Source organism: Penicillium roqueforti (assembly GCF_015533775.1).
Source record: "Penicillium roqueforti strain LCP96 04111 chromosome Unknown scaffold_01, whole genome shotgun sequence".
Taxonomy (NCBI): Eukaryota; Fungi; Ascomycota; class Eurotiomycetes; order Eurotiales; family Aspergillaceae; genus Penicillium; species Penicillium roqueforti.
Window position 1 is genome coordinate 324,134 of NW_024067565.1, and position 21,908 is coordinate 346,041.

Below are 21,908 nucleotides of genomic sequence, written 5' to 3' on the forward strand. Positions count from 1 at the left end.
GTGGGGCCATTTTTATCTTATCGGCAGTGCAGCCTAAAAACATCTGGGGTAGTGCAACCTTCCGACTTTCAACTTCCAACCTCCGTCTCTTAATTTGCCTAAATATGGATTCCGACGAGATCCTAGAGCAGGATCTCCACAAGCCAGAGAAAGAAGAAGATTTGGACGAAAAGTGAGCCCATAACTAACTAACGGTTCTGGGTAGATCACTGATAGCTGTTGGCAGATACCCCAATAGACCTCACAACCGGGCCCCGACATTGCCGTTCCACGATCTGTACCTCAGTCTATTCAATCCACTGAGTGAACTCAAGAAGAAACCTTCGGGGCCTCCTCAAGCTCGCCGGAAAGTTGGTCCCCATGGTAAAGGTGCTACGAGTCTCAACCCGTTCGAGCGCCGGCGCGATGTGATTGAGCGCTTCATTTCGCGGTGGCGCAAAGAGGTTGGCGACGATATCTATCCCGCATTTCGATTGATTCTTCCCGACAAAGACCGCGATCGACCTATGTACGGGATCAAGGAGAAGGCTATCGGGAAGATGCTCGTCAAAATCATGAAGATCAACAAAGAATCAGAAGATGGATACAATCTTATGAATTGGAAGCTTCCCGGTCAGGGCGCTACAACACGTATGGCGGGTGACTTTGCTGGAAGATGCTTTGACGTTCTCTCGAAGCGGCCTATGCGGACCGAGCCGGGCGACATGACGATCGACGAGGTCAATGAGAAGCTGGATAAGCTATCTGCTGCCACAAAGGAGGATGAACAACTGCCCATATTGGCCGAGTTCTACCGGCGGATGAACCCAGAAGAGCTTCTGTGGCTCATCCGCATTATACTTCGGCAGATGAAGGTCGGTGCCACCGAGCGAACACTCTTTGATGTTTGGCATCCCGATGCCGAGAGTCTGTACAGCATCTCTAGCAGCCTACGACGTGTGTGCTGGGAGCTGCATGATCCCAATATCCGGCTTGAGGGAGAGGAGCGCGGTGTCGCGTTGATGCAATGCTTCCAGCCGCAACTGGCCCAATTCCAGATGCATTCATTTGAGAAGATTATTGCTCGTATGAAACCAACCGAAGATGACAAGGTGTTTTGGATTGAGGAGAAAATGGATGGTGAGCGTATACAACTCCATATGGCGCCTGACTATTCAATCAAAGGCGGTCGGAGATTTGGCTTCTGGTCACGCAAGGCGAAAGAATATACCTACCTATATGGAAATGGCATTTATGACGAGAATGGTGCTCTCACAAGGCATCTAAAAGATGCTTTTGTGGATGGAGTACAGAGCATTATTCTCGATGGCGAAATGATCACCTGGGACCCTGAACAGGACGCCATAGTTCCTTTTGGCACCCTCAAAAGTGCGGCGCTGGCGGAACAACGCAATCCTTTCTCAAATGGTCCGCGGCCCTTGTTTCGTGTCTTCGATATCTTATATCTCAATGGACGCGATCTAACAAAGTATACCCTTCGTGATCGTCGCAATGCGCTAGAGAAAGTTATCCGACCTGTCCATCGCCGTTTTGAAATTCACCCATACGAGGAAGCTACTAGCACTGCAGAGGTTGAAGCGGCTCTGCGGAAGGTCGTCGCTGAGGCATCAGAAGGTCTTGTGTTGAAGAACCCGCGCTCTCCATATCGGCTGAACGAACGCCACGATGACTGGATGAAAGTCAAACCAGACTATATGACCGAATTCGGAGAGTCCCTAGACGTTGTTGTGATTGGTGGATACTATGGCTCGGGTCGTCGAGGAGGTGCGCTGTCTAGTTTTCTCTGTGGACTACGAGTCGACGACAGCACACAAGCAGCAGAGAAATTCTGGTCCTTTTGTAAGGTGGGTGGCGGGTTTACTGCAGCCGACTATCAGGAGGTGCGTCATCATACGGATGGCAAATGGAAGGCGTGGGATGCGAAGAAGCCACCGACCACCTTTATCGAACTGGCGGGTGGAGATGCCCAGCATGAGCGTCCAGATATGTGGATCAGACCATCCGACTCAATTGTTTTGTGTGTGAAAGCTGCATCTGTCGCAATTAGTGACCAATTCCGCATGGGATTGACGTTGCGCTTTCCTCGCTTCAAGAAATTGCGCAAGGACAAGGATTGGAAAACCTCACTCTCAGTTCAGGAGTTCCTTGACCTGAAGTCAAATGCGGAGCAGGAACACCGGGAGAAAGAGTTCTCTGTTGATCACTCTCGAAAGAAACGAGTGAAGAGAGCCACTAAAAAACCACTCACGGTTGCTGGGAACGATGATAATGACGAGGTCCAGTATCTTGGGCCTTCTGGACATATCTTCGATGAGCTTAACTTCTGTATGTGTGCTCCCTTCCTATCGTACATTATACTAATATAATGGCCTTCTAGTCATAATGACCGAGTCGAGCGTCCCAGAAAAGAAAACAAAACTTCAACTGGAACAACTCGTGAAGGCTAATGGTGGCAAGATTTATCAAACCAAGACAGCCGGGGTAGACACTCTCTGTGTTGCTGAGCGAAGTGAGCTTCATTCTATATATAAAACAAGTCTAAGCTAATGTTTCAGCAGGAACGGTCAAAGTAGCTTCCTTACAAAAGAGTGGAGAGCAAGACATCATTCGACCATCTTGGCTTATCGACTGCGTCAAGCAAAATGAAATAGATGCAGGCCTGCCGGATCTCCTTCTCCCATTCGAGCCAAGGTACGTTTTGACAGCCAAAGGAGGTACACATACAAGGGGCTGATAATTAGCGATTTTTATAGACACATGTTTTTCATGACGGAGGATAAAGAGGAAGAAGTCACAGCAAATGTCGACAAATTCATGGACAGCTATGCTCGCGATACAACCGTCGACGAGCTCAAGGATGTATAACACCCCTAGAAAAAATAGCGAGCAACAATCATCTCTTTGGCTGACAAATGTTCAATCTTACAGGTATTCAAGCAAATGGAACAAGACCAAGAGCAGCCCGATCATGCCCCAGACCCAGCAAGCGTTCGGAGAATCGAAGCTCTCATCCAGGAAAAAGTAAACGCCGGCTACACGGTTCCATGTGGATGGCTCTTTCGAGGCTTGAAGTTTCATTTCTACTCGAGCGGGGATGAGCAAGACGAATCAGTCTCCGGAGAACTGAGAAAGGAGCACCAACGCCTCCAGTTCGCTCACAACACAGCCCGTTTCGCAGGCGCTGAGAACTCCAGCTCGTTAAAGAGCTCAGGTACCACACACGTGATAGTCGACCCGGGGACTTTGTCTTCAGCGGACATATCTTCTCTCCGGAAGTCTCTGGCCGAAAAGCCGGGTGCGAAAATGCCGCATCTTGTTAGTGTGGACTGGGTGGAAGAATGCTGGAAAAATGGCACCTTGCTGGACGAGGAGAGTAAGTTGTAACCCTCTTCTTCATATTTATGGCTTTTTGGGAGCGTTCTAATAATTGCTGGCAGGATTCTTGGTTCGGCGATGAATCGTGAGAGCTGAGTTCGAATCGCATGATAAATCATGCATCTCTTTCATTTTCTGATTTGCTCTTTTGGCCCTTGAGTGTAATATATTTTTGTTCCCGTTCTTTTGTAGCCAGGCGGCGGACCAGCAGAATATACGTAACGGTGACCACCATGCGGACTGTCGATTTATGAGCTGCTTCCTTGAGTGCCGACGGATTCTTGCCTAGCCCTGTATTCATTCAACCTGTCAAGAACACTGGCCCCATTCCATAATTCTTCATCTCCATCAATCCTCTTTGGCATTCCTACTTGCTCTAATGCAAATGAAGCTGCAACAGACCCATAACAAGCCGCCTGTTCTATATCACCTCCCGTTTGGAGGTACCCAATAGAATAGCCTCCTAGAAACGCGTTTCCAGCTCCAGTCGGATCAACCACTTTAGCAGCCTGCTCTTCTCCAGTCCCTGCTATGTGAAATGAAGGTAGCCATTTGGATAGGTTACCCGATCGAACAAAGCAGCCATTTTCACCAGCTCGGATAATCACAGTACCCTTTCCTTCCGGGCCGACACCACTGGCTAGGAATTTCAAAGCCAGCGTTTCAATCTCAGTTCTATCAGGAGTAGCCGGGGTATCCACAAACAATGCAGCTAGCTCTAAGTGGTTTGGACTAAACACGTCGACTAGGGCTACAACCGCTAGACAGTCTTGAAGGTTCTCCGGCTTGCATGAAAGGGGAGCCGGTTCCCAGATAATCAGAGGACGATGTTGTATACCCGCCTGCTTTCGAAGAGCGAGTATGTTTAGAATGCGCGTTCTCATATCTTGGGGAGTAGCAAGATAGTGATAGATTTTCGAAGTTAGCAAGGCTGTGCCCGGCAACTTGCTTTCTTGAATTGTAAGAACCGGGGTGGTGTACTTGAAATTCTTCGCTAGAAGATGACTCGAAGTTAGCTCATGTTAATATGTTATGTTTGCTGATTTAGTACGCATGAATATAGAATTTAGAATTATCGGCAAGTGAATATAAACGGGAATAGCAAGGGCGACGGAAGAAGGGTAAAGGGAAGGGCTTTTCGCACGTCCGAATGTGGTATCTTGATACTCCAGTAAGCCTCGAGTCGAGGGCTGGTCTGATTCTTTTGTTATCACCAAAATTGTATCCCAGCTATGCAAGAGTTCTGCAATAGGGTCCGGAAAGTCATTTCCAATATGGATCGGCCAAGCCAAGGAGCGGCTCAATGGAGAAGGCAGGAACAACCGAGCACCTAGAGTCGCTAGGAAAAAGATACAACGATCAGGAATCCGGTTGTTTCAATCGAGACATTACAGGCAAAACCAACCGTAAGCTCCTGACCCACCCAGCACATTGATTAAAGGTTTCCGGTTGGCGAAGCGAATTTCGTCAAGCACCACCAAGCCAAAGCTTACGAAGGAAATATCCTTGGTATCCATGGGGAAGATGAGCCCCCAAACCTCTCAAGACAAAATTGAGTTGAAGTCTTTCTGGGGTTGAGTCATATATTTCCACTTGAATGATCTGTACATAAACATTGAAGTGAGACAAATAGGTGTAGTTAGAGGGAAGCCAGTCAGTAAGCTCACATGATACAACACGTGAGCCACGACTAAGGTAAACAAGGAAACGTTGGAGGCGAACGTGATCTCAATGCTCTAAATCTGTACTAGCTTGGAAATAGAAGACAATGACCCTGTTCCCACTTATCAGAGGAGATCATGGGGTTTTCGGAACCAATGATTGTTATCAGGCTACGTGGATGATCTCATGTCGAATGCAAGATGAGATCACACAGTGTGTTACAAGTTGATCTAAGACATCTATTAGGTACACAATGTCTACGTAAGTATAGCCACTCAAATTCCCACGCCAGTATTCTAGAATTATTCTTAGGAGCAGCATTTTGATGTAAAGGACGAACAAGAACCAACACAAGCAAGGACGGAGACTTTCCCATAGTATGTTGTGTGCTTTACAACTGCCAGGCAAGAAGCTCAATTTGTTTCAAGATTTGATTTGAGTTGAATAGATATCTTAGGTAGTGATCGAAATATCGATCCGAGAAAAAGAAAGAAAAAGAAAGAAAAAGCAGCCATAGAAAACGCATAGCGCTGTCAAGGTAGAAATGGGGGTATGTAACAAAAGAAAGAAAATATCTGCGCCGAGCAGGACACCGTCCTAGTCCAACGCCGCGCTTGAGGATAACCGAAAATAAGAGGAAAAGAAAACAAAAGATTTATGTACTGAAGTGAAGTGTGCCCAAAAAGGGAGAAGTGTCGTGCCATACCTTGCGCTCTGCGCTAATACAGTCTGCCCAACCCTTTGTTTCAATGGGCTGAGACGCCCACCCATCGGGTCGGAACGGCGTTGTTGTCATCTCCGTCTTCGTACTGTCCCGACAAATGGGAATTGGTCTTGCGCGCTGGCAGCCAGATGCGAGCACGGGCGGGGATGTCATCGCGGAGTTTGCCGCTGCGGCGCATGTTCATTTCGAGAACCACCACGCGCAAGAAATCGCTGTTCTCACGAATTTCGCGCTGACGCGACATGGGTGGATTTTCTGGGTCGAAAGCGACAAATTTCTGATCCTTGCTCGCGATGTGGAAATGGCTCCGCCGGTTCCCGCGGCCGCCGGCTCGGCGATATGTCTGCATTTGGATCGAGACGGGGCACGTTTTGGAGGTCTGTAGCTTGTCGAGGGGATGATCATGATAGACATACATCTCGGCCGGTGACATCGGAGTCGGATTCATCGGAGATGGATTCAGGTAGCGGCGTAGTGCTGGAGAAGGGGTTTCTTGCATCGGCAAAGGGCGGCGATCATCGGTCATCTCTGGGGTGATGGTAAAAAGAGACCGGGTAAGGAAATCCTCTGTTTGGACGGAAGGGGTGGCAAATGTCGAGACCGACTGCGCAGCGGATTTGATGGCCCGTAGAGATGCTGTGAGGTTTGACTTGAAACTAGATCCCAGGCGCCCAAATGACGCAGATCGCCTTGCGGGTACAGCGTCGGGTGTGGCAGGCCCATTGTCGTTTTTGATTTCGATGTATTCGAGTTCATCGATATCAATTTCGTTTCTAAGGAGAGGATGGTCTAAGTCACACTCCTCGCAATTCGAATACCGAGGCTGTCGTCTCTCAGGTGGACTTCTATGGTTGGAAGGGGTGGGCGGCGAGAGAAGACTGGATGGCGATGCTAGGCCATGGTCTAATGAGGGTATCGAATCGCTTGAGGTTGATCTCACTGACGGTGGTGATTCATGTTCCGAATCGTGGCAAGGCAGGAGTTTATCCGGTGGGCTGAGCAGGATGTCAAGAGGGGAGTAGGCGGCCCCATCCAGGAAACTCTCTTCTTTCGACTCAATATCTTCCTGCAGCATGCGACTGAAGTCTTCTACATGATTTCCACGAGGGAGTTTCCGAGGTCTGCGGGCGGTCCAGTTTCGTCGCGGAACAGGGATAGCCGTTGCATCCAACATTAAAGTAAATGACGTAGGGATGGGGCGATCACTGGACGAGCTGGAAGAGGACCGATGAGAGGATTCCGATGTTTTCGATAAGGCCCGGGAACGAATCTCTCGACGTGGAGGCAGAGTCCGCGAGCCACGCTTTGGAGGAATTACCACTGGGATGGTGTTGATCGATCTGCGGGATTCGGTGTTCGGGGTAGAGAGAAGGCTAGAATAATCCGGCGGCGTGGATGGGTTCATTCCATGAGACTGAAAGGGTTTCTGCGGCGGCGCCGAGCTGAATAGGAATGCTCTCGGGACCATCATATTGACTGTTTTTCATCACACGACCACGGTTGCTATAGAGCCTCGGCCTTAACCAGATGAAGCGCTCTGGTCGAGTTTCTGCGCGAGATACATGGATGAAGGGGAGAAGCGCAGGAAGTGAGAAGCCCCCAGGGAGTCAGACAAGAGAGGACCAGCAGCCAATCCGAAGGTGTGTGTGTTGGCCCAAAGACATGCAAGGGAAGCGGATAGGGCCGTGAGACAAGGGTATGCAGGCACACACACGCGAGCCGATAAGGTAATAGAGACGAGCGATCGAGATGGGAGAGTCGGGAGGATGAATATGAGACAGGAGGGTATGAAATGAGCAGAAGGAGGAGAATGGAAAGAAGTAGAGAAGAGATGAGGTTTAAGATAGAGAGAGAGATAATGGGAGGAAGTGTGGGCGGTCCACGGGTGGTGATCTCAGATAGATAAGCCGTATTGGGCAGGTAACCGCATGTAAAGATCACGGGAGGTGCAGGACGTAATTTATTTTACCGTGTGATTGATTGGTTTGTGCGGGGAACAATGCCGGCAGCCGGCTTGCGTCCGATTGTAACGGTATTTCACTCGATTTTCAATACAATTCTTATTACTCATGGAACATTCCGCCGGTGGAGTCCGGAAGGAAATGACTTTTTATAGTTAGTCATCTCGATATTTTCATTTTATGCCGTATATTCGATATTATGACATGTACAACATAGTATCTGCCTAAATATGGACTCTACAACGCATGATTAGCCCAATGGAGTCAGACATGCATATATAGTATATAAGATGTATATAGATGTATGAAAACGAATCACATCCATCAACCCTTCAGATCGTTGAATAGAGATGTGGGCCCTTTAAGGTTGCTTTTAGTGCGATGCGGGCAGATGCACACGGTTCTCTCCAGGTTCAAGGACTAAAAGAGAAGATGTATTCTACTTAGGTACATTGACTAATGTTTGCTTCTTTTCTATTAGTTAACTAGTTAATTAGGAAAGCAACTTGGAATGATAAATACACATATGTAATTGGGGTCACTTGGATAGATCGGCAGGAGCTCCGAGACTCACTCCGTATCTCCCATATTTAAGGGGAAAAACACTAAAATGGAGCGGGTGGCTGCAGTCCGAAAACGTAAACTCGAAGAGATCCGACGTGGCTAGTGGAGCGCCATAAGCGAAAACAATTGCGGTGAACCCCCTTTTTTCTTCCTATATTGGTGGCTTATAAATGTGGCTGTTATTGTAATTTGATTCATCGCACTTCCAATTGTGTATCATTGCTTCCGGAGCAATCCGTACGGAGTCCTCCGTGCACATTGTTACATATGCAAATAAGCCTTGAAAAGCAAAAGAAAAGGGGACTACCTAGGTACACTGTTACCTACATTCGTATTTGACCTGTTCGAAGGATTCTTATAGATGGGAAATACACACACGTCAAAATGTCGATAATGCGCACAATGCCCAAAAACGGAAAATTCGAGACGTGGCTAGTGGAGCGCGGTTAGGGTAATTGCGGTGAACCCTTATATAACATACGATGTAACTAACGTAATTCACATACGAGCCGCCACCACATACGACCCGCCACCCCATTCAACAATCTAGTTTTTAAATACATTTATCTCAACCATAACGCCATTAAATTAATTAAACTAAATTCAACTATCTTTCTGGACACCTGTTAATTTTATGCCCGGTTCTTCCACACCCACTACACCTTGCTGCAGCCCGTGGACGTGGTTCTAACCCTAATTGAGGGCTTCCGCGCGGGAGGTATAGAGGTGCTTCTGATGCTTCCACCACCTCAGTAATCAATTGAGAAGCTTCTTGAACTGAGAGGCCTTCTTCAGCGGGTATCTGCCTTCTAGATCGGGTCCGTTTTTGCTTCTTCTTCTCATTTTCATCCCGTAAATCCTTGTTTTCTTTCGCTAGTAAAATAGCGCTATATATCGCAAGCTAGCAGCCTTTGATAAGTTGGTTTAATGCACGTTTGGAAGGACTTGTTGGGCTTCGAGATTGTGTACGAAGTAAAGCATTGATTGACGAAGCCTGTCGACGTAGATCTTTCCTAGTAGCAGGGGTTTTTGGTATAAAATTCTGGCTTAAATTGCTACCCCTGCTAGGGGGGGGGGTTGGTGTTCGAAGATAAACATTCAGTTTTAAAAGGACCTAATCAGGTGAAAAGGGTACTAAACCAGCTGCTAAGAAGCTGTTTTTAATTATCTCTAATTTAAAAGCTTCAATTCGTACAGTGGGGTATGCTTCGAGAAAGTCGAGTTTATCAATATGGTTGATCCTATTCCGTATTTTCGTTTCAACCAACCAACTGTATATCCATTTTGAGACTGCAAAACAGCCGATATCAAGTGGTTGTAAAAGGTGAGAGGAATGCGGTGGTATACAAATTAGTATAATATTATTTTCCTCGCAAATTTGGTCGAATTGAGGGGTTAAATGGCTTCTGTGACCATTGAGTACCAAAAGTCGATACCTTCCTACTATACGTGATAAAGTCGATAGTATAAACAGTTTCTGAAACCAGCGAAGTCCAATTTCATCAGAAGTCCAACCGTTTAGACTAATTTCAAAACGCCAATTATCTGGAAGGCTGTTGAACCAAGATTCAATAAAGACTTTGCCTTTAAAAATCACGTATAGAGGAAGCGCCCACCCTGCCGTATTTGTATATTTAATCACAGTTACCTACTCGCGATTTCTAGGTTATAAAAGTGATCTCCAACTGTAGTATTCACTTCTAGTTATAACCTTTACTGTTACGGTTAATCCTATAGCAAAACCCGTCTCGTCGAAGTTATAAATATTGTCCGGATCGATTCTATACTAAAGAATGGTTTTTTAAACTAGATTAAACCACTCTCTAATAATCCTTAGGTCTTCACATTTCGCGCGCTCGTAATTATAACGTCTTGAGAATCGGGATACAAGGGTAGGGTACCGTTTAATAAAATGTGTAACCCAATTTTGGCCAACTGAAATAACCGGGGTGGTTCCGCGTTATTTAAGAAGAAGATCCGCCATTTCTCGTACCATAGAGGGCCGGGGGGCCGATCCACGAGAATCTATAGAGATTATCCATTTTCGAAGAGATTCCTCTTCAATTGCAGTCAATTTAGTCAAGTTGGCGCGAGAAGTCGCGTGGTGTTGTATACCACTGAGGCGGTCCTGAAGGGTTGAACGCGGTACGTTAAAAGTGCGGGCGGTAGTAGAAATATTGGAAAATTCTTGATTCTTAAAAGCCTGGATAGCTAATAAGATCCTACCCTCTTTCTCTATTAAATCTTTAGAGGATTGAGAGTATTTTGGTGGCATGGTGGGTGGTTGAATTATCTAGGTGCTAATTCATGGACGCGTTTTTGGATGGGGTGGCGGGTCGTATGTGGTGGCGGCTCGTATGTGAATTACGTTATGTTGTACAATATATAGAGTGGTTTTTCCCGTCTTTTGGTGAGATTAGGCAGTCATGCATAGTATTATAACATGATTGGCTTTATCTATTCTTCAGTCTGTTTTGCTGGCAATTGTATGTAACCTCGTCTACTCCGTTTTTGTCTGTAACCAACCCACCAAGGGTTGAATCCTTCAGGGAAAACCCGGAACAGGTATCCGGAACATGTATCGGGGATAATATCATAAGACTCACCTGGCAAGTGAAGCAATTTTCCCTTTCCTTAACAATTATTTCGATATAATCATATGGAATGAGCCTATAATAGACAAAACTACCTACAATCGTATGTACGTGTCTCCATGTTGTAACTAGAGCCGCCACGTGAATACATTAGTCAGCCACTTATCGAAATGGACATCCCACACTGCACAGCCATCCAGAGGCCGGCGATAACCACACCCTGCGTCGTCGCTCCCAAGGTGCTTGCATCCAATCATTTCAAGAGCATCATCAATTTCTAATCTCGCCAAAATTCTGCACTGGGCTTGTCCCCGTCTCCACTGCGGGTCATTGCAATCGTGGGGTACATGATTCATTCTACAAGTGCCAGGCCTGTGTAAATCTTCAAGCGTAGCTGGTGCGTCCATATTTTCTTGTTGTAAGGCGCAATGTCCGATCTGAGCGCCTGGCTAAACAGATTGAATCGCCATGGATGGTCCGATAGACTAACATGCCGACATAGCCACCGTGTGCACCCTCGATGTTCTACTAATGAGCTTTGTACTCTAAAACATGGACATCCCATGTCGAGGTTTGGACCAGTCACCGGCAAACACGACACTAGGCATGCGAACAGGCCCCGCGGAGAAACCACCATACTCAGTTCTTGAATCGCACCTATCAAACTATCTGAGATCATGAGTACCGAACGTGCCCAACCGTCTAAAAGACGATGCGTCAGCACAGCCTGTGTCGCGTGTCGCAAAAGGAAGTCAAAGGTTGGGCTTTCGAATTCTGATGTCGAGGTGTCACATTACTAATATCTGCACGTAGTGTGATGGAAACCTGCCCAGCTGTGCAGCTTGCTCCTCGGTATATCATACACCTTGTATGTATCTCGTTTACAGAGAGCAATACGAGCATTGCTGACTATGTATTCATAGGTGTATATGATCCCAACTCGGATCACCGCCGCAAAGGTGTCTACAAGAAGGACACCGATACATTGCGCACCCGAAACACCACCTTACAGACATTGATACAGGCAATATTAAACTACGACGAAGCGGATGCTTTCGAATTAGTACGTCAGATTCGCTCCTGCGATGATCTCGAAGATGTAGCGGCTTCGGTGATCGCCCAGGAGAAAGGGCTCATGTCTGCGGACCAAACAGCAAAGGAGTCAGCCAGCAATGAGAATGCGGCTGAGATAGATCAATTCGAGTCCGAGCTGGCTGGCAAGATGAGTGAGCTCATGCTCGACGGTTCTCGAAAATTTATTGGAGGTACCTCGAACCTCATCTTCTTGCCGCCAGGCTCCGAGTTGCACGAGTCTGCTTCGATCCAAAACAATTTCGTCCTCGATGGTAATAATCAAACACACGCTGTGAGCCGCTGGACAGAAGTTACAGACGACTCCTCCCTAATCAGTCATCTTATGACCATGTACTTCGCATGGCATTATCCGTTTTTCACCATCCTAGCTAAGAATATGTTCTATCGGGATTACATCCGCGGTGTCTCTAGTTCATATTGCTCTGCATTACTCGTCAACGCTATGCTAGCCCTGGGCTGCCATTTCAGCTCATGGCAAGGTGCTTTTGATGATCCCCAGAATCTTGCAACAGCGGGGAATCATTTCTTCAAAGAGGCCAAGCGACTTGTATTGGAAAATGACGAACATGAGAATGCGAAGCTTTGCACGGTCCAGGCATTCGCCCTTCTGTCTGTCCGAGAGGCAGGATGTGGCCGTGAAGGAAAAGGCTGGGTCTATAGTGGTCTTAGTTTCCGCATGGCTTTTGACCTAGGGTTAAATCTCGATTCGGCAAATCTTGGGGCGCACAGTCTCACCGACGAAGAGATTGATGCTCGGCGGATCACCTTTTGGGGTTGCTATCTCATTGACAAGTCAGTCTCCATTCCCTTGCTTATCTCCAATGCATCTCTAACACTCTACAGATGCTGGTCAAATTACCTCGGTCGTCAACCCCAGTTAACCTCGACTAACTCTAATGTACCCAAGGCTGATGTGTTGCCACAAGAGGAAATAGAGTTATGGTCGCCATACACTGATGCTGGAGTTGGTCACGAGCACACGCAACCGTCACGAACCAGGGCTGTCGCGCTGCAGATATCCAAACTGTGTGAGATCAGCAGCGATGTACTTGTGCTCTTCTACCATCCAACCGAACTCGAAAATCCTCAGTCCAAACAGTCGGAACTGAAGAAACTGAGTGGTGTTCACACCCGGCTTGAGGCGTGGAAAAATAACCTGCCCAGGGAACTGGTGGCAAAAGACGGACAGCTACCACAAGTGCTCGTCATGCAGTAAGTTGACACCTACGCACAAGGCGTTGCCTCAGCTAACTCTTGGCTCAGTATGCTGTATCAGCTTCAGATAATCCATTTATATCGGCCATTCCTAAAGTATACCAAGGCTAATACTCCACTTCCTTCCCATGTCTCACCTCGCAAGATATGCACCCAGGCCGCCGCGACTGTTTCTAAGCTGCTGCGTATGTACAAACGAGGATATGGACTGAAACAGATCTGCAACATCGCCGTCTATATTGCCCACACTGCATGCACCATCCATCTTCTCAATCTCCCAGACAAAAATGCCCAGAGAGACGTGATACACGGCCTCAAGAACCTCGAAGAAATGGCAGTGGGTTGGCTCTGCGCTCGACGTACCCTCCGCATCCTCGACATATCCGCAAATAAATGGCAAGTAGAGCTACCACCCGAAGCAATCTCTATCTTCGAACGAACACATCACAAATGGGGCTCCTGGGGCTCCTGGGACCAAGCGACTTCCCCCTCAACATCCGACGACTATCCCATCCCAACCATGCCACACCCCTCTACAAGCCCGAGTCGATTCTCACCGTCTGGGCTGCCATTCCCACATTCTCACACCGAGCCCATCGCCATGGCCGAGACACCAATGGGCCCTCAATACGGACCCCTCGCCACCGTTCCGATATCGTTCCCCTCCATGCAAGGGATGAATCCACCTCAAGCCCGACGGCCCGAGTTTGCCCTTCCCGAACCAACATATCTCCGGCCCCAAGTCGCCTACCAATTCAACCCCCTCCCGGGATCCGTTCCGACTCCCTCTTCTCCTCATCCGGACAACTGGTACGATGGCTCTGGGGCTCATATATCACCCCAAAACGCAACGCCGACATCGGTTGCATCGCCCGTGTCTGGGTATGACGGCACGGAAAACCTGGTCGAGGAGAGCCATGACTGGTGGTCGAGAAATGCCAACGCGTATAACATCGGCATGGATGGTTGGAGTGGTACTTGGAATACTGCTCCTCAAAACCAGCCTTCTGTCATTCACTACCAGGATGGTAATCTCATGTCTGTTGCTCAGCCTTCTAGTTCTGGCGATGAGCAGTTACAGGCCCCGGTGAGGATGTCGACAGTCGGGTCGCCCGATGACACGACTGGGTATGGGAGTAGGTGGGAATAATGCGTGGATTTGGTGATTTTTGACTTATGGGAACATATATCGTGCGCTTTTTGATACCACTTGAGGGGCTTCTTATATTTTCCCGGCGTTTATGGACATGCCATCTACAAATTTGTTTCTGTTCCGAAATCTTACGATCAATTTACAGACAAAAACATTCATTGTCAAAAGATTTGTCATAGATGATCATTAGTTCTCAAAAACCAGAACCAAGGTGCAAAAGGCTACTTCCCGAATGCTGCTTGAAAGAGAAAGATATAAAAGAAAAAAAAAGGTGCATGGGATGGTATCACTAGGCATTGTTGTTAGTACAATGATATCAGTCAAGACAACAGAAAAGAAAAGAAGAGCTTACCAAGAAATAATCAGCGACAGGCTTCTTCGCGGGCATGCCCCGCGTATCCTGCGCTGCAGCCTCAAAGACACGGTATCTCCTTCCTGGGCTGACGACTCTATTATCTGCAACAATGCCGTTGCTCCGACCATATTCACCGTTACTGCGAGCGACAGTGCCACCGCCGCTGGTGTCTTCACCCAGCTCAAGGATAGCGGCAACATTGCCGCAGCGGTAGCAGTAGTTCGGTGCAGACCAGACAGTGACGATGCCACCATCAAACATCTCTTTATATCCCTCCATCACAAGCTGGTGTGCACGCGCGACAAGAGACAAGCCGTTGAGATGGTTGAACTGTTTGACGATATCGCCGCCGAAGAGGAACCCAGCTCCGCGCGGGCTCAACCCCCAGCCTTCGATCTCATCCGGGTCTGACCAGAGCAGATCGCACATAGCACCTTCATGTGGCACCTCTTGCTTGCGGTCAATCAGTCGGATTTTATCGACAGAGTCAATGAGCGGTGATAATCCACCGTGTACACAGAGCACCGCACCAGTCCGGCTAGTCACGGCGCTGCCGTTACCATCACCACTCGCGCCCGTGCCCGGTGCACCCGATCGTGAGGGCGCGGCAGCCTGGCCTGGGGCGGCGGATATGTCTCGCGGCGGGGAGATATTTCTGGAATCTGTGGATGCTTCGGAAGAGGAACGCTGTCGCGGGCGGTATGTATTCATCGTGACCACGCCTTTGGAATCCAATACTTCTATTTCCAGCTCGTCTTCGTTTGATGATGCTGAGGTGGGTACTAGCTCTGAGCTTGCGCCTAGCACAATCGCGCCCAGGGCCAGGTAGTCGAATACTTCGCAGCAATACCGCCATACATTGGCGCTGCCGTATTTTCGAATGCATTCGTCGTAAAAACCGTATACTGTTGTGATTTGGCGTGATTCGTGGTTGCCACGGATTAGGGTGATGCGATCGGGGTATCGAACTTTCAAGCAAAGGAGGAGAAGGAAGGATTCAAGGGAGTAGAAGCCACGGTCGACAAAATCGCCCATGAAAAGGTAGTTGGTGTCTGGAACATCGCCGCCGACGCGGAATAGTTCCATCAAATCGTGGAATTGGCCGTGGATATCGCCGCAAATGGTCACGGGAGCGTCAACGGACACGACATTGCCTTCTTCGATCAAGAGCTCACGTGCCTTGTAGCAAAGTTCGCGTACTTGGCTTTCGGGGATCAGGCGACAGGCCCGCAGCTGCTCGATCGCCCTGTTAGAAACAAAACATTAGTTTGACGGTGAACGATGGGGGGCTACAGATTTGAGGGGTTGATGCCATACCGGTCTAGGTTACTCATCTTGTCGAAAGAGGGTGAAGGGGGGAAGGAAGGAGGAACTGTTATCGAAGTCAAGAAATCCCCTTAAATAGAAATCAGATGGCTCAGTTCTCCGAAAAATACAGTCCCATCTTCGCGAAGCTCTGATGCGCAACGCAGAAACTTGGGGGAAGCGGAATATCCAATCACGCGGGAGCCAGATAAGATTAGATGCACCCGAAGCCCTTCGCTCTCGTCTTCTCTCCGCACTCTTTCCTTTGTGACCCTTTACATCTGCTATTGGAGGTTTAAAAGTTTGTCAACTTGAATAATTCTCACTAAACATTCAATTGACCTTCTTTTGCCTGCTATTCCTTCTCTTCTTGTCCGACTATACCCGCCTGCCTACTCCGAGCCCTCCGATGGCCTGAAAAATCCAAGAAACAGTCGGCCACGCCTACCTCGTCTCAATTGAACATCAATACTCGTTCTCTCTCAGTTCACACACAATGCCACCACATCTACATCCTCGGTCGCGGTCAACTACCGGCCTATTCGCCGGCACCCTTCTCGCATCTCTCCTAGTTGTGGGAATGCCGCACGTCTTCCCTTGCCCGGCCCCACGACGTACCTTTGCCGATTCGGAGATGACCATGACAGCCAATGGACAACAAATACCACGCATCCGACGCAGACGACGGAAGGATGGTGAAGTGGGCCCAGATGACATCCAGCTGGGTCAGCCTATGCCAGATGTTGTCGATGAGGAGGTCTCGACATTCCTTCAGATGAAGGCGGAAGCAGAGAAACTCTCACACATCAATCGAGAATGTCCTGTCCCCAAACCCAAGGGTGTTATTGGGGAATTGCTGGGCTTCCGCGATATCCATGCGAATGCCCACCACCAGTCAACCGCCCTGTCCGAAGGAGACCAATAGTGCGTGCACATCGACACTCTCCTTCGATCTTTTTGCACTTTGTTTTCTCGGCTTGTTTAATGATACCATGGAATTTGACAATAAGGGTTTGGTGGACCGGTGAATGTTTGGAAAAAAAACACCCTGCGAGCTAGACCTACAACATGTATTCTCTATGTATAGTGAGATGTATAAAAGAAATACCAATTATATTAAGACTAGAAATAGTTGAAATTCAGACAATTGCCTTACCCACAAGGTGTTACCCCCACCTTAAATGCAGTTAGTTGCAGACATTTATTTAGTACGGCGGAGCCAGCTCCAGCCACCTTGAATATTTTTCCCGTCAACCATCGACCGTATCTCGCCATGGCATCGACAGACAAGAGCTTCGTCTACGACGTGCTCACTAATCAGCGTCACACAAAATGGATTGCAGCTCTACTCATTCTAGGCGACGCGTTACTCTGCACTCTCGTCATATGGAAAATCGCTTGTAAGACCGCGTCCATTGGGTACCGAACCAGATCTAGCTAACCAAGCAACAACCCCAGACACTGAGATTGACTGGTCGACATATATGCAGCAAGTTTCTCTATATATCTCCGGTGAACATGACTACACCCTGATCAAAGGCTCAACCGGTCCGCTCGTCTACCCCGCCGCCCACGTATACATCTACACCCTCCTCTATCACATCACCAATCAAGGCCGTGATATTCTCCTCGGACAGGTGCTCTTCGGCCTGCTCTACCTGGCTACACTGGCTGTGGTAGTTGCCTGCTACAGGCAAACGGGGGCACCACCCTACCTTTTCCCGCTCCTTGTTCTGTCCAAACGGCTACATAGCATATTCGTCCTGCGTATGTTTAATGATGCGGCCGCGACTTTCGCTATGTGGCTCGCTATCTACCTGTGTCTGAGACGCAGTTGGACGGCGGGAATTGCAGTGTGGTCTTTCGGGGTTGCAATTAAAATGACACTTGTGCTGCTTGCACCTGCCATTGCGGTCATCACCCTTCTCAGTTTGGGATTGGTGCGAAGTCTTTCGCTTGGAGCTATGGCTATTCTTATCCAGGTGGGTTCTTCTCAAGTCAATGAGTTCTGGGGAGTGGGCTAACGAAAGAAACTACAGCTCCTGCTTGCACTTCCCTTCCTCCAGACGAACAGTACAGGCTACTTTTCTCGGGCATTTGAGCTATCTCGCCAATTTGTGTTCGAATGGACAGTGAACTGGCGATTTGTGGGAGAAGAGACATTCCTCTCAACGGAGTTCTCTGTGGGCTTGCTAGTGCTGCATTTATCCTTGTTGGCTATCTTCTTCAAAAACTGGGTAAAGCCTTCAGGGTCGGACATGGTTCCCTTCCTCGAAGAAACTCTCCAGGGACGCCAAAAGACAGTTACACTCCCAAAATCCTTCACTATGACCGTGATGTTGAGCTCACTGGCCATCGGAATGCTATGTGCCAGGTCCTTGCATTACCAGTTTTTCGCGTATCTCGCGTGGGCTACCCCATTTCTTCTCTGGCGCGCAGGTCTCCACCCAATTCTTATGTACGCCTTATGGGCGCTGCAAGAGTGGGCTTGGAACGTTTTCCCCAGCACAAACACAAGCTCGACGGTTGTGGTGTTGTCACTCGCGGTCCAGGTCTTTGGCGTGTTTTTCAATGGATAAAGCGAGGTAGTTAAGAAGATTGAGAAGGGGAGCAACCGCGGCAAGGCGATTGTCCAAAAATGAGAGATATCCTGGCCCCAATTCATACTGAGGTGTGCATATTTCGAGAATCATTGTTGATAGCACTGAATCCTGTGTACCGTAGCAACCATTGAACAAACGCTTGATGCCTTTGAAAGGCGATCATTCAGTCTGATTCGTCCGAGGAAGGCATTTGGCCTACACGAGACTCCTCTTCGTCGTCAGAGTCAGCAGCCAATACAACGGGTTGTTTCACGAATTCCTTAGGCCTGGGAAAGCAGTTCCAGTTAGCGAACGAGTCCAGGCTTCTTAATCGAAATCACATACCAAAAGCGAGCCTTCCTCCAAGCCTTCTCGTCCCTGACGATATTGACAATTTCCCCTCCAATTTTATTTTCCCGCTCCTCCTGGCCCTTAGTATCGACCACGAGGTACGAACTGCGCTTGATCCAGATAGCCGAGCGGAATCGTGCAGGTAATTCGACGAGCATCTGCTTCTTGTCTGTCTGTTCGACTAGGTAGATGTTGTTTCCGGTAGCTTTGATTGCTCGCACGATCTGCTGAGTGTCGGATAACTCGTCTGGAGGGGTCAAGGTTCCCTCTGCCGTAGCCATCATCTTTCGGCGAGGCGGTCCCATTGTTGAAGATGTAAATTGAAATTTATGGTCACGAATGCAGAGATCGAGTGCAAGAGAAAGTTGGGAACCTTGGAAGGAAATAATTCTCCGGAAATTAACTGATCTTATCGGTGGGGCAGGTTTCCCCTGCCCGCATTACTCCAGTTGCCTCATACTATGGCCTTGGAAGATTGTGCCGGTATGGGATCAAATCAGCATTTTGAAGGAGAAGTTTACTCATTTAATGTTCCTCCGGGGGCTTGGGTCTACGGTTATATCTGATCAGGTACCAAATGCGGCAATATTGAATATCCTTCACAAGAAGGCTCCCTTGATCTGCAAGCTTCTCTCTTCCGCCTACCAAGTCGTGGTCCCCCAAGACGAACTAAAGGCCAGGCGTCTCAGACTATGAATTGAATTGACGACTTTGGACTCAGTTCGCGATGTACCTCGTGAACTTCGGCAATATCATGGTAGTTTGACACACCGCCTTTCAGAGCCGCCTCGCGTTGTTGTTTAATCTGCATCTTTGTGAGTGGTGTACAGTCAACATGCCCAAGGGTCCCAATTCAACAAATGGACGCGTCTCCAAGACGTCTGCCCCTACTCGGTATTGAATGAGCCAAATATCGCCGCGTTAGAACGAGAGATCACTGCACCTACTGATCAAGTGCAACTAAACACGTTCCGGCTCGTCCAGCTCGTGTAGCTCCCAATTCACTTGATGACGTACAAGAGAACATCTTGATTCAGTGGAATCGGCAGGTGAAGGAGCTATTAGCTCTTCCTATGGGGCCTCTCATCACCATAAGCGCAAACCAAATTCTTAATGGAGATGGGAACGACACCACTGTCAGCAAGGCATGGGTTGATCGCTTCATCAAGCGCCTGCCAGATGATCTAAAGCCACCTAAAGCACGATCAGTCAAGAAAAAACGTCTTGATGCATCAGATCAGGAGACTTTGGAACATTGGTATGGACGTCTGAAAGCTGTCATTGCCGGGGTTTCCCCAGAAAATATCTACAATTTCGACGACACCATCTTCCAAATTGGCGAGGGAGTGAAACCCCAAATGGTCGTTACCAGTATGGGATTGGGATTCGCCTCTCATCAAACTAGAACCTACTGTGAATGGATAACCACCATCGAGTGTATTGCCGCCGATGGATGGGCAGCCGATCCATTTATCCTTATTCAAGGCGACCACTATTACGACGAGTGGTTGGAATACGGAGGAGCTCCCGATGAAGCTGTATTCATGGTGAACCCGAGCGGCCGGGTTAAAGAGCAGGTTGCATGCGAGTGGATCGAGTGTTTCCATCGCCAGACCAAAGATCGCACTGCGGACGGTCAATCTCGTCTCCTACTCTTCAGGGGCCAACCTCAATATTTGAGTTACAAGTTCCTCCCGTTTTGCGAGCAACACAAGATCATTCCCTTTAGCTTTCCGCCCAATATAGGACATCTCATACAGCCTTTTGACAGCAAACCTTTCAAAAATTACAAGCAGTATTGGAGAAGTCAAGGCCTTATTGCTTACATGATTGACGATCCCGATGATGAGAAAACAGCCTTCATCAATGGCCTCCCTAAGATCCGTGAGGAATCATTCAAACCTCAAGTAATCACGGACGCATTTGCCGACAGAGGCATTGTGCCATTTGACCCGTCCAAATAGGTCAACCACTTTGAGAAACCCCCTCCATGATGGCAGACGCGCTTTATTATAGATAGGATTTCACCACCAGGAGAATTATATGTTTCGTATCCTACTAGGTACTGAGAAAATCAAGATTGGGATGAATTGGTTTGTTTGGATAGCATGCGTGGATTATTACGCGTAGTACGCGTGGTATTGGCGCACAAAGGATAAGATATAGGATCTATTCATTGCGGTTTCACTCGATAACTAGTCCAGCGTACTATGCAGATAGATACCTTCCGTTACAAATGTTCCTGGAACGTGATTAGAATCCGATAATAGGGTGCAATATAGACCGAACCCCTGCTTCATATTATTGTCTCCAGCAGAAGAATGATCTTACATTTCGCCAAAATTATATATCATCACCTCATTTTCATTAGCTGACAAATGTAGGATCTAATGCTCCATAAATCGGGCTTAATCTGCACGATAATGGTAGATGTAAGATTAATGTCCTATGCATTCAATTCGGAGCATTGGCCTTGCAATGTATCTACCGTGTCTCCATCCATTGGCTGTGAAACGAGTGACATCACCATTCTAAGCCGAAAAGACAGAGAGACGACTAAATCATCAGATACCAGGATCTCCCTCAATGTATACAGTAAGGGGTGAGTGGCACGATCTCTGTGCCCGATGAGAAATCTGACAAGGCGGTGACACTTCCAATTATAATATTGTACGGTGAAGTGCCAAGTGTGTCGATCACTGGTCAAAGGCTTCGGAAGTATGTGTGTCCTATACGATGTCGTGTGTCTGTAGATAGCCTACATAGGGAAGAGTATGCCCGATTTGGGCAATCCATAAGCAGGTATCACCACGTACATATGTAGACATAGCTACATGTATCTTAATCTAAGATATAGCCCTAGATATATGCACATGTACCTACTTCGTATGTATGGACTGTTACTACTTTGTGCTCTAACCCGACTTTTCGCCACTTCCTTATCGGAGGTGCGTGGTAGTACGGCCTTCCCC

General features: G+C 48.1%; 10 protein-coding genes across 10 annotated transcripts; 6 read left to right on the top strand and 4 right to left on the bottom strand.

The window, feature by feature from the left end:
- Positions 1 to 104: 104 nt before the first annotated feature.
- On the top strand, positions 105 to 3,457 carry LCP9604111_324 (DNA ligase (ATP) DNL4; the record flags this gene model as incomplete). The annotated part of the gene is made up of 7 exons (XM_039068639.1): positions 105 to 172; positions 227 to 2,325; positions 2,378 to 2,509; positions 2,559 to 2,691; positions 2,754 to 2,859; positions 2,929 to 3,373; positions 3,438 to 3,457. The coding sequence occupies 7 exons, from the start codon at positions 105 to 107 to the stop codon at positions 3,455 to 3,457; spliced, it is 3,003 nt and encodes a 1,000-aa protein (XP_038932872.1).
- A 166-nt stretch (positions 3,458 to 3,623) lies between these two features.
- On the bottom strand, positions 3,624 to 4,892 carry LCP9604111_336 (uncharacterized protein; the record flags this gene model as incomplete). The annotated part of the gene is made up of 3 exons (XM_039068651.1): positions 3,624 to 4,369; positions 4,520 to 4,714; positions 4,781 to 4,892. The coding sequence occupies 3 exons, from the start codon at positions 4,890 to 4,892 to the stop codon at positions 3,624 to 3,626; spliced, it is 1,053 nt and encodes a 350-aa protein (XP_038932884.1).
- An 891-nt stretch (positions 4,893 to 5,783) lies between these two features.
- LCP9604111_347 (uncharacterized protein) lies at positions 5,784 to 7,232 on the bottom strand (the record flags this gene model as incomplete). Its single annotated transcript, XM_039068662.1, has 1 exon — positions 5,784 to 7,232. One exon carries the CDS (start codon positions 7,230 to 7,232, stop codon positions 5,784 to 5,786), a length of 1,449 nt encoding a protein of 482 aa, XP_038932895.1.
- Positions 7,233 to 11,050: 3,818 nt separating this feature from the next.
- LCP9604111_358 (uncharacterized protein) lies at positions 11,051 to 11,530 on the top strand (the record flags this gene model as incomplete). Its single annotated transcript, XM_039068673.1, has 3 exons — positions 11,051 to 11,119; positions 11,270 to 11,277; positions 11,383 to 11,530. The coding sequence occupies 3 exons, from the start codon at positions 11,051 to 11,053 to the stop codon at positions 11,528 to 11,530; spliced, it is 225 nt and encodes a 74-aa protein (XP_038932906.1).
- A 27-nt stretch (positions 11,531 to 11,557) lies between these two features.
- On the top strand, positions 11,558 to 14,340 carry LCP9604111_369 (putative C6 transcription factor (NirA); the record flags this gene model as incomplete). The annotated part of the gene is made up of 5 exons (XM_039068684.1): positions 11,558 to 11,638; positions 11,694 to 11,748; positions 11,804 to 12,767; positions 12,819 to 13,187; positions 13,239 to 14,340. The coding sequence occupies 5 exons, from the start codon at positions 11,558 to 11,560 to the stop codon at positions 14,338 to 14,340; spliced, it is 2,571 nt and encodes an 856-aa protein (XP_038932917.1).
- A 289-nt stretch (positions 14,341 to 14,629) lies between these two features.
- LCP9604111_380 (serine/threonine-protein phosphatase) lies at positions 14,630 to 16,032 on the bottom strand (the record flags this gene model as incomplete). The annotated part of the gene is made up of 3 exons (XM_039068695.1): positions 14,630 to 14,632; positions 14,696 to 15,944; positions 16,016 to 16,032. 3 exons carry the CDS (start codon positions 16,030 to 16,032, stop codon positions 14,630 to 14,632), a joined length of 1,269 nt encoding a protein of 422 aa, XP_038932928.1.
- A 467-nt stretch (positions 16,033 to 16,499) lies between these two features.
- LCP9604111_391 (uncharacterized protein) lies at positions 16,500 to 16,928 on the top strand (the record flags this gene model as incomplete). The annotated part of the gene is made up of 1 exon (XM_039068706.1): positions 16,500 to 16,928. The coding sequence occupies one exon, from the start codon at positions 16,500 to 16,502 to the stop codon at positions 16,926 to 16,928; it is 429 nt and encodes a 142-aa protein (XP_038932939.1).
- Positions 16,929 to 17,276: 348 nt separating this feature from the next.
- alg3 (dolichyl-P-Man:Man(5)GlcNAc(2)-PP-dolichol alpha-1,3-mannosyltransferase) lies at positions 17,277 to 18,582 on the top strand (the record flags this gene model as incomplete). The annotated part of the gene is made up of 3 exons (XM_039068717.1): positions 17,277 to 17,403; positions 17,462 to 17,985; positions 18,043 to 18,582. 3 exons carry the CDS (start codon positions 17,277 to 17,279, stop codon positions 18,580 to 18,582), a joined length of 1,191 nt encoding a protein of 396 aa, XP_038932950.1.
- A 187-nt stretch (positions 18,583 to 18,769) lies between these two features.
- On the bottom strand, positions 18,770 to 19,241 carry LCP9604111_413 (putative eukaryotic translation initiation factor eIF1a-like protein; the record flags this gene model as incomplete). The annotated part of the gene is made up of 2 exons (XM_039068728.1): positions 18,770 to 18,872; positions 18,931 to 19,241. The coding sequence occupies 2 exons, from the start codon at positions 19,239 to 19,241 to the stop codon at positions 18,770 to 18,772; spliced, it is 414 nt and encodes a 137-aa protein (XP_038932961.1).
- A 768-nt stretch (positions 19,242 to 20,009) lies between these two features.
- Positions 20,010 to 20,900, top strand: LCP9604111_424 (uncharacterized protein; the record flags this gene model as incomplete). The annotated part of the gene is made up of 1 exon (XM_039068739.1): positions 20,010 to 20,900. One exon carries the CDS (start codon positions 20,010 to 20,012, stop codon positions 20,898 to 20,900), a length of 891 nt encoding a protein of 296 aa, XP_038932972.1.
- Positions 20,901 to 21,908: the final 1,008 nt, after the last annotated feature.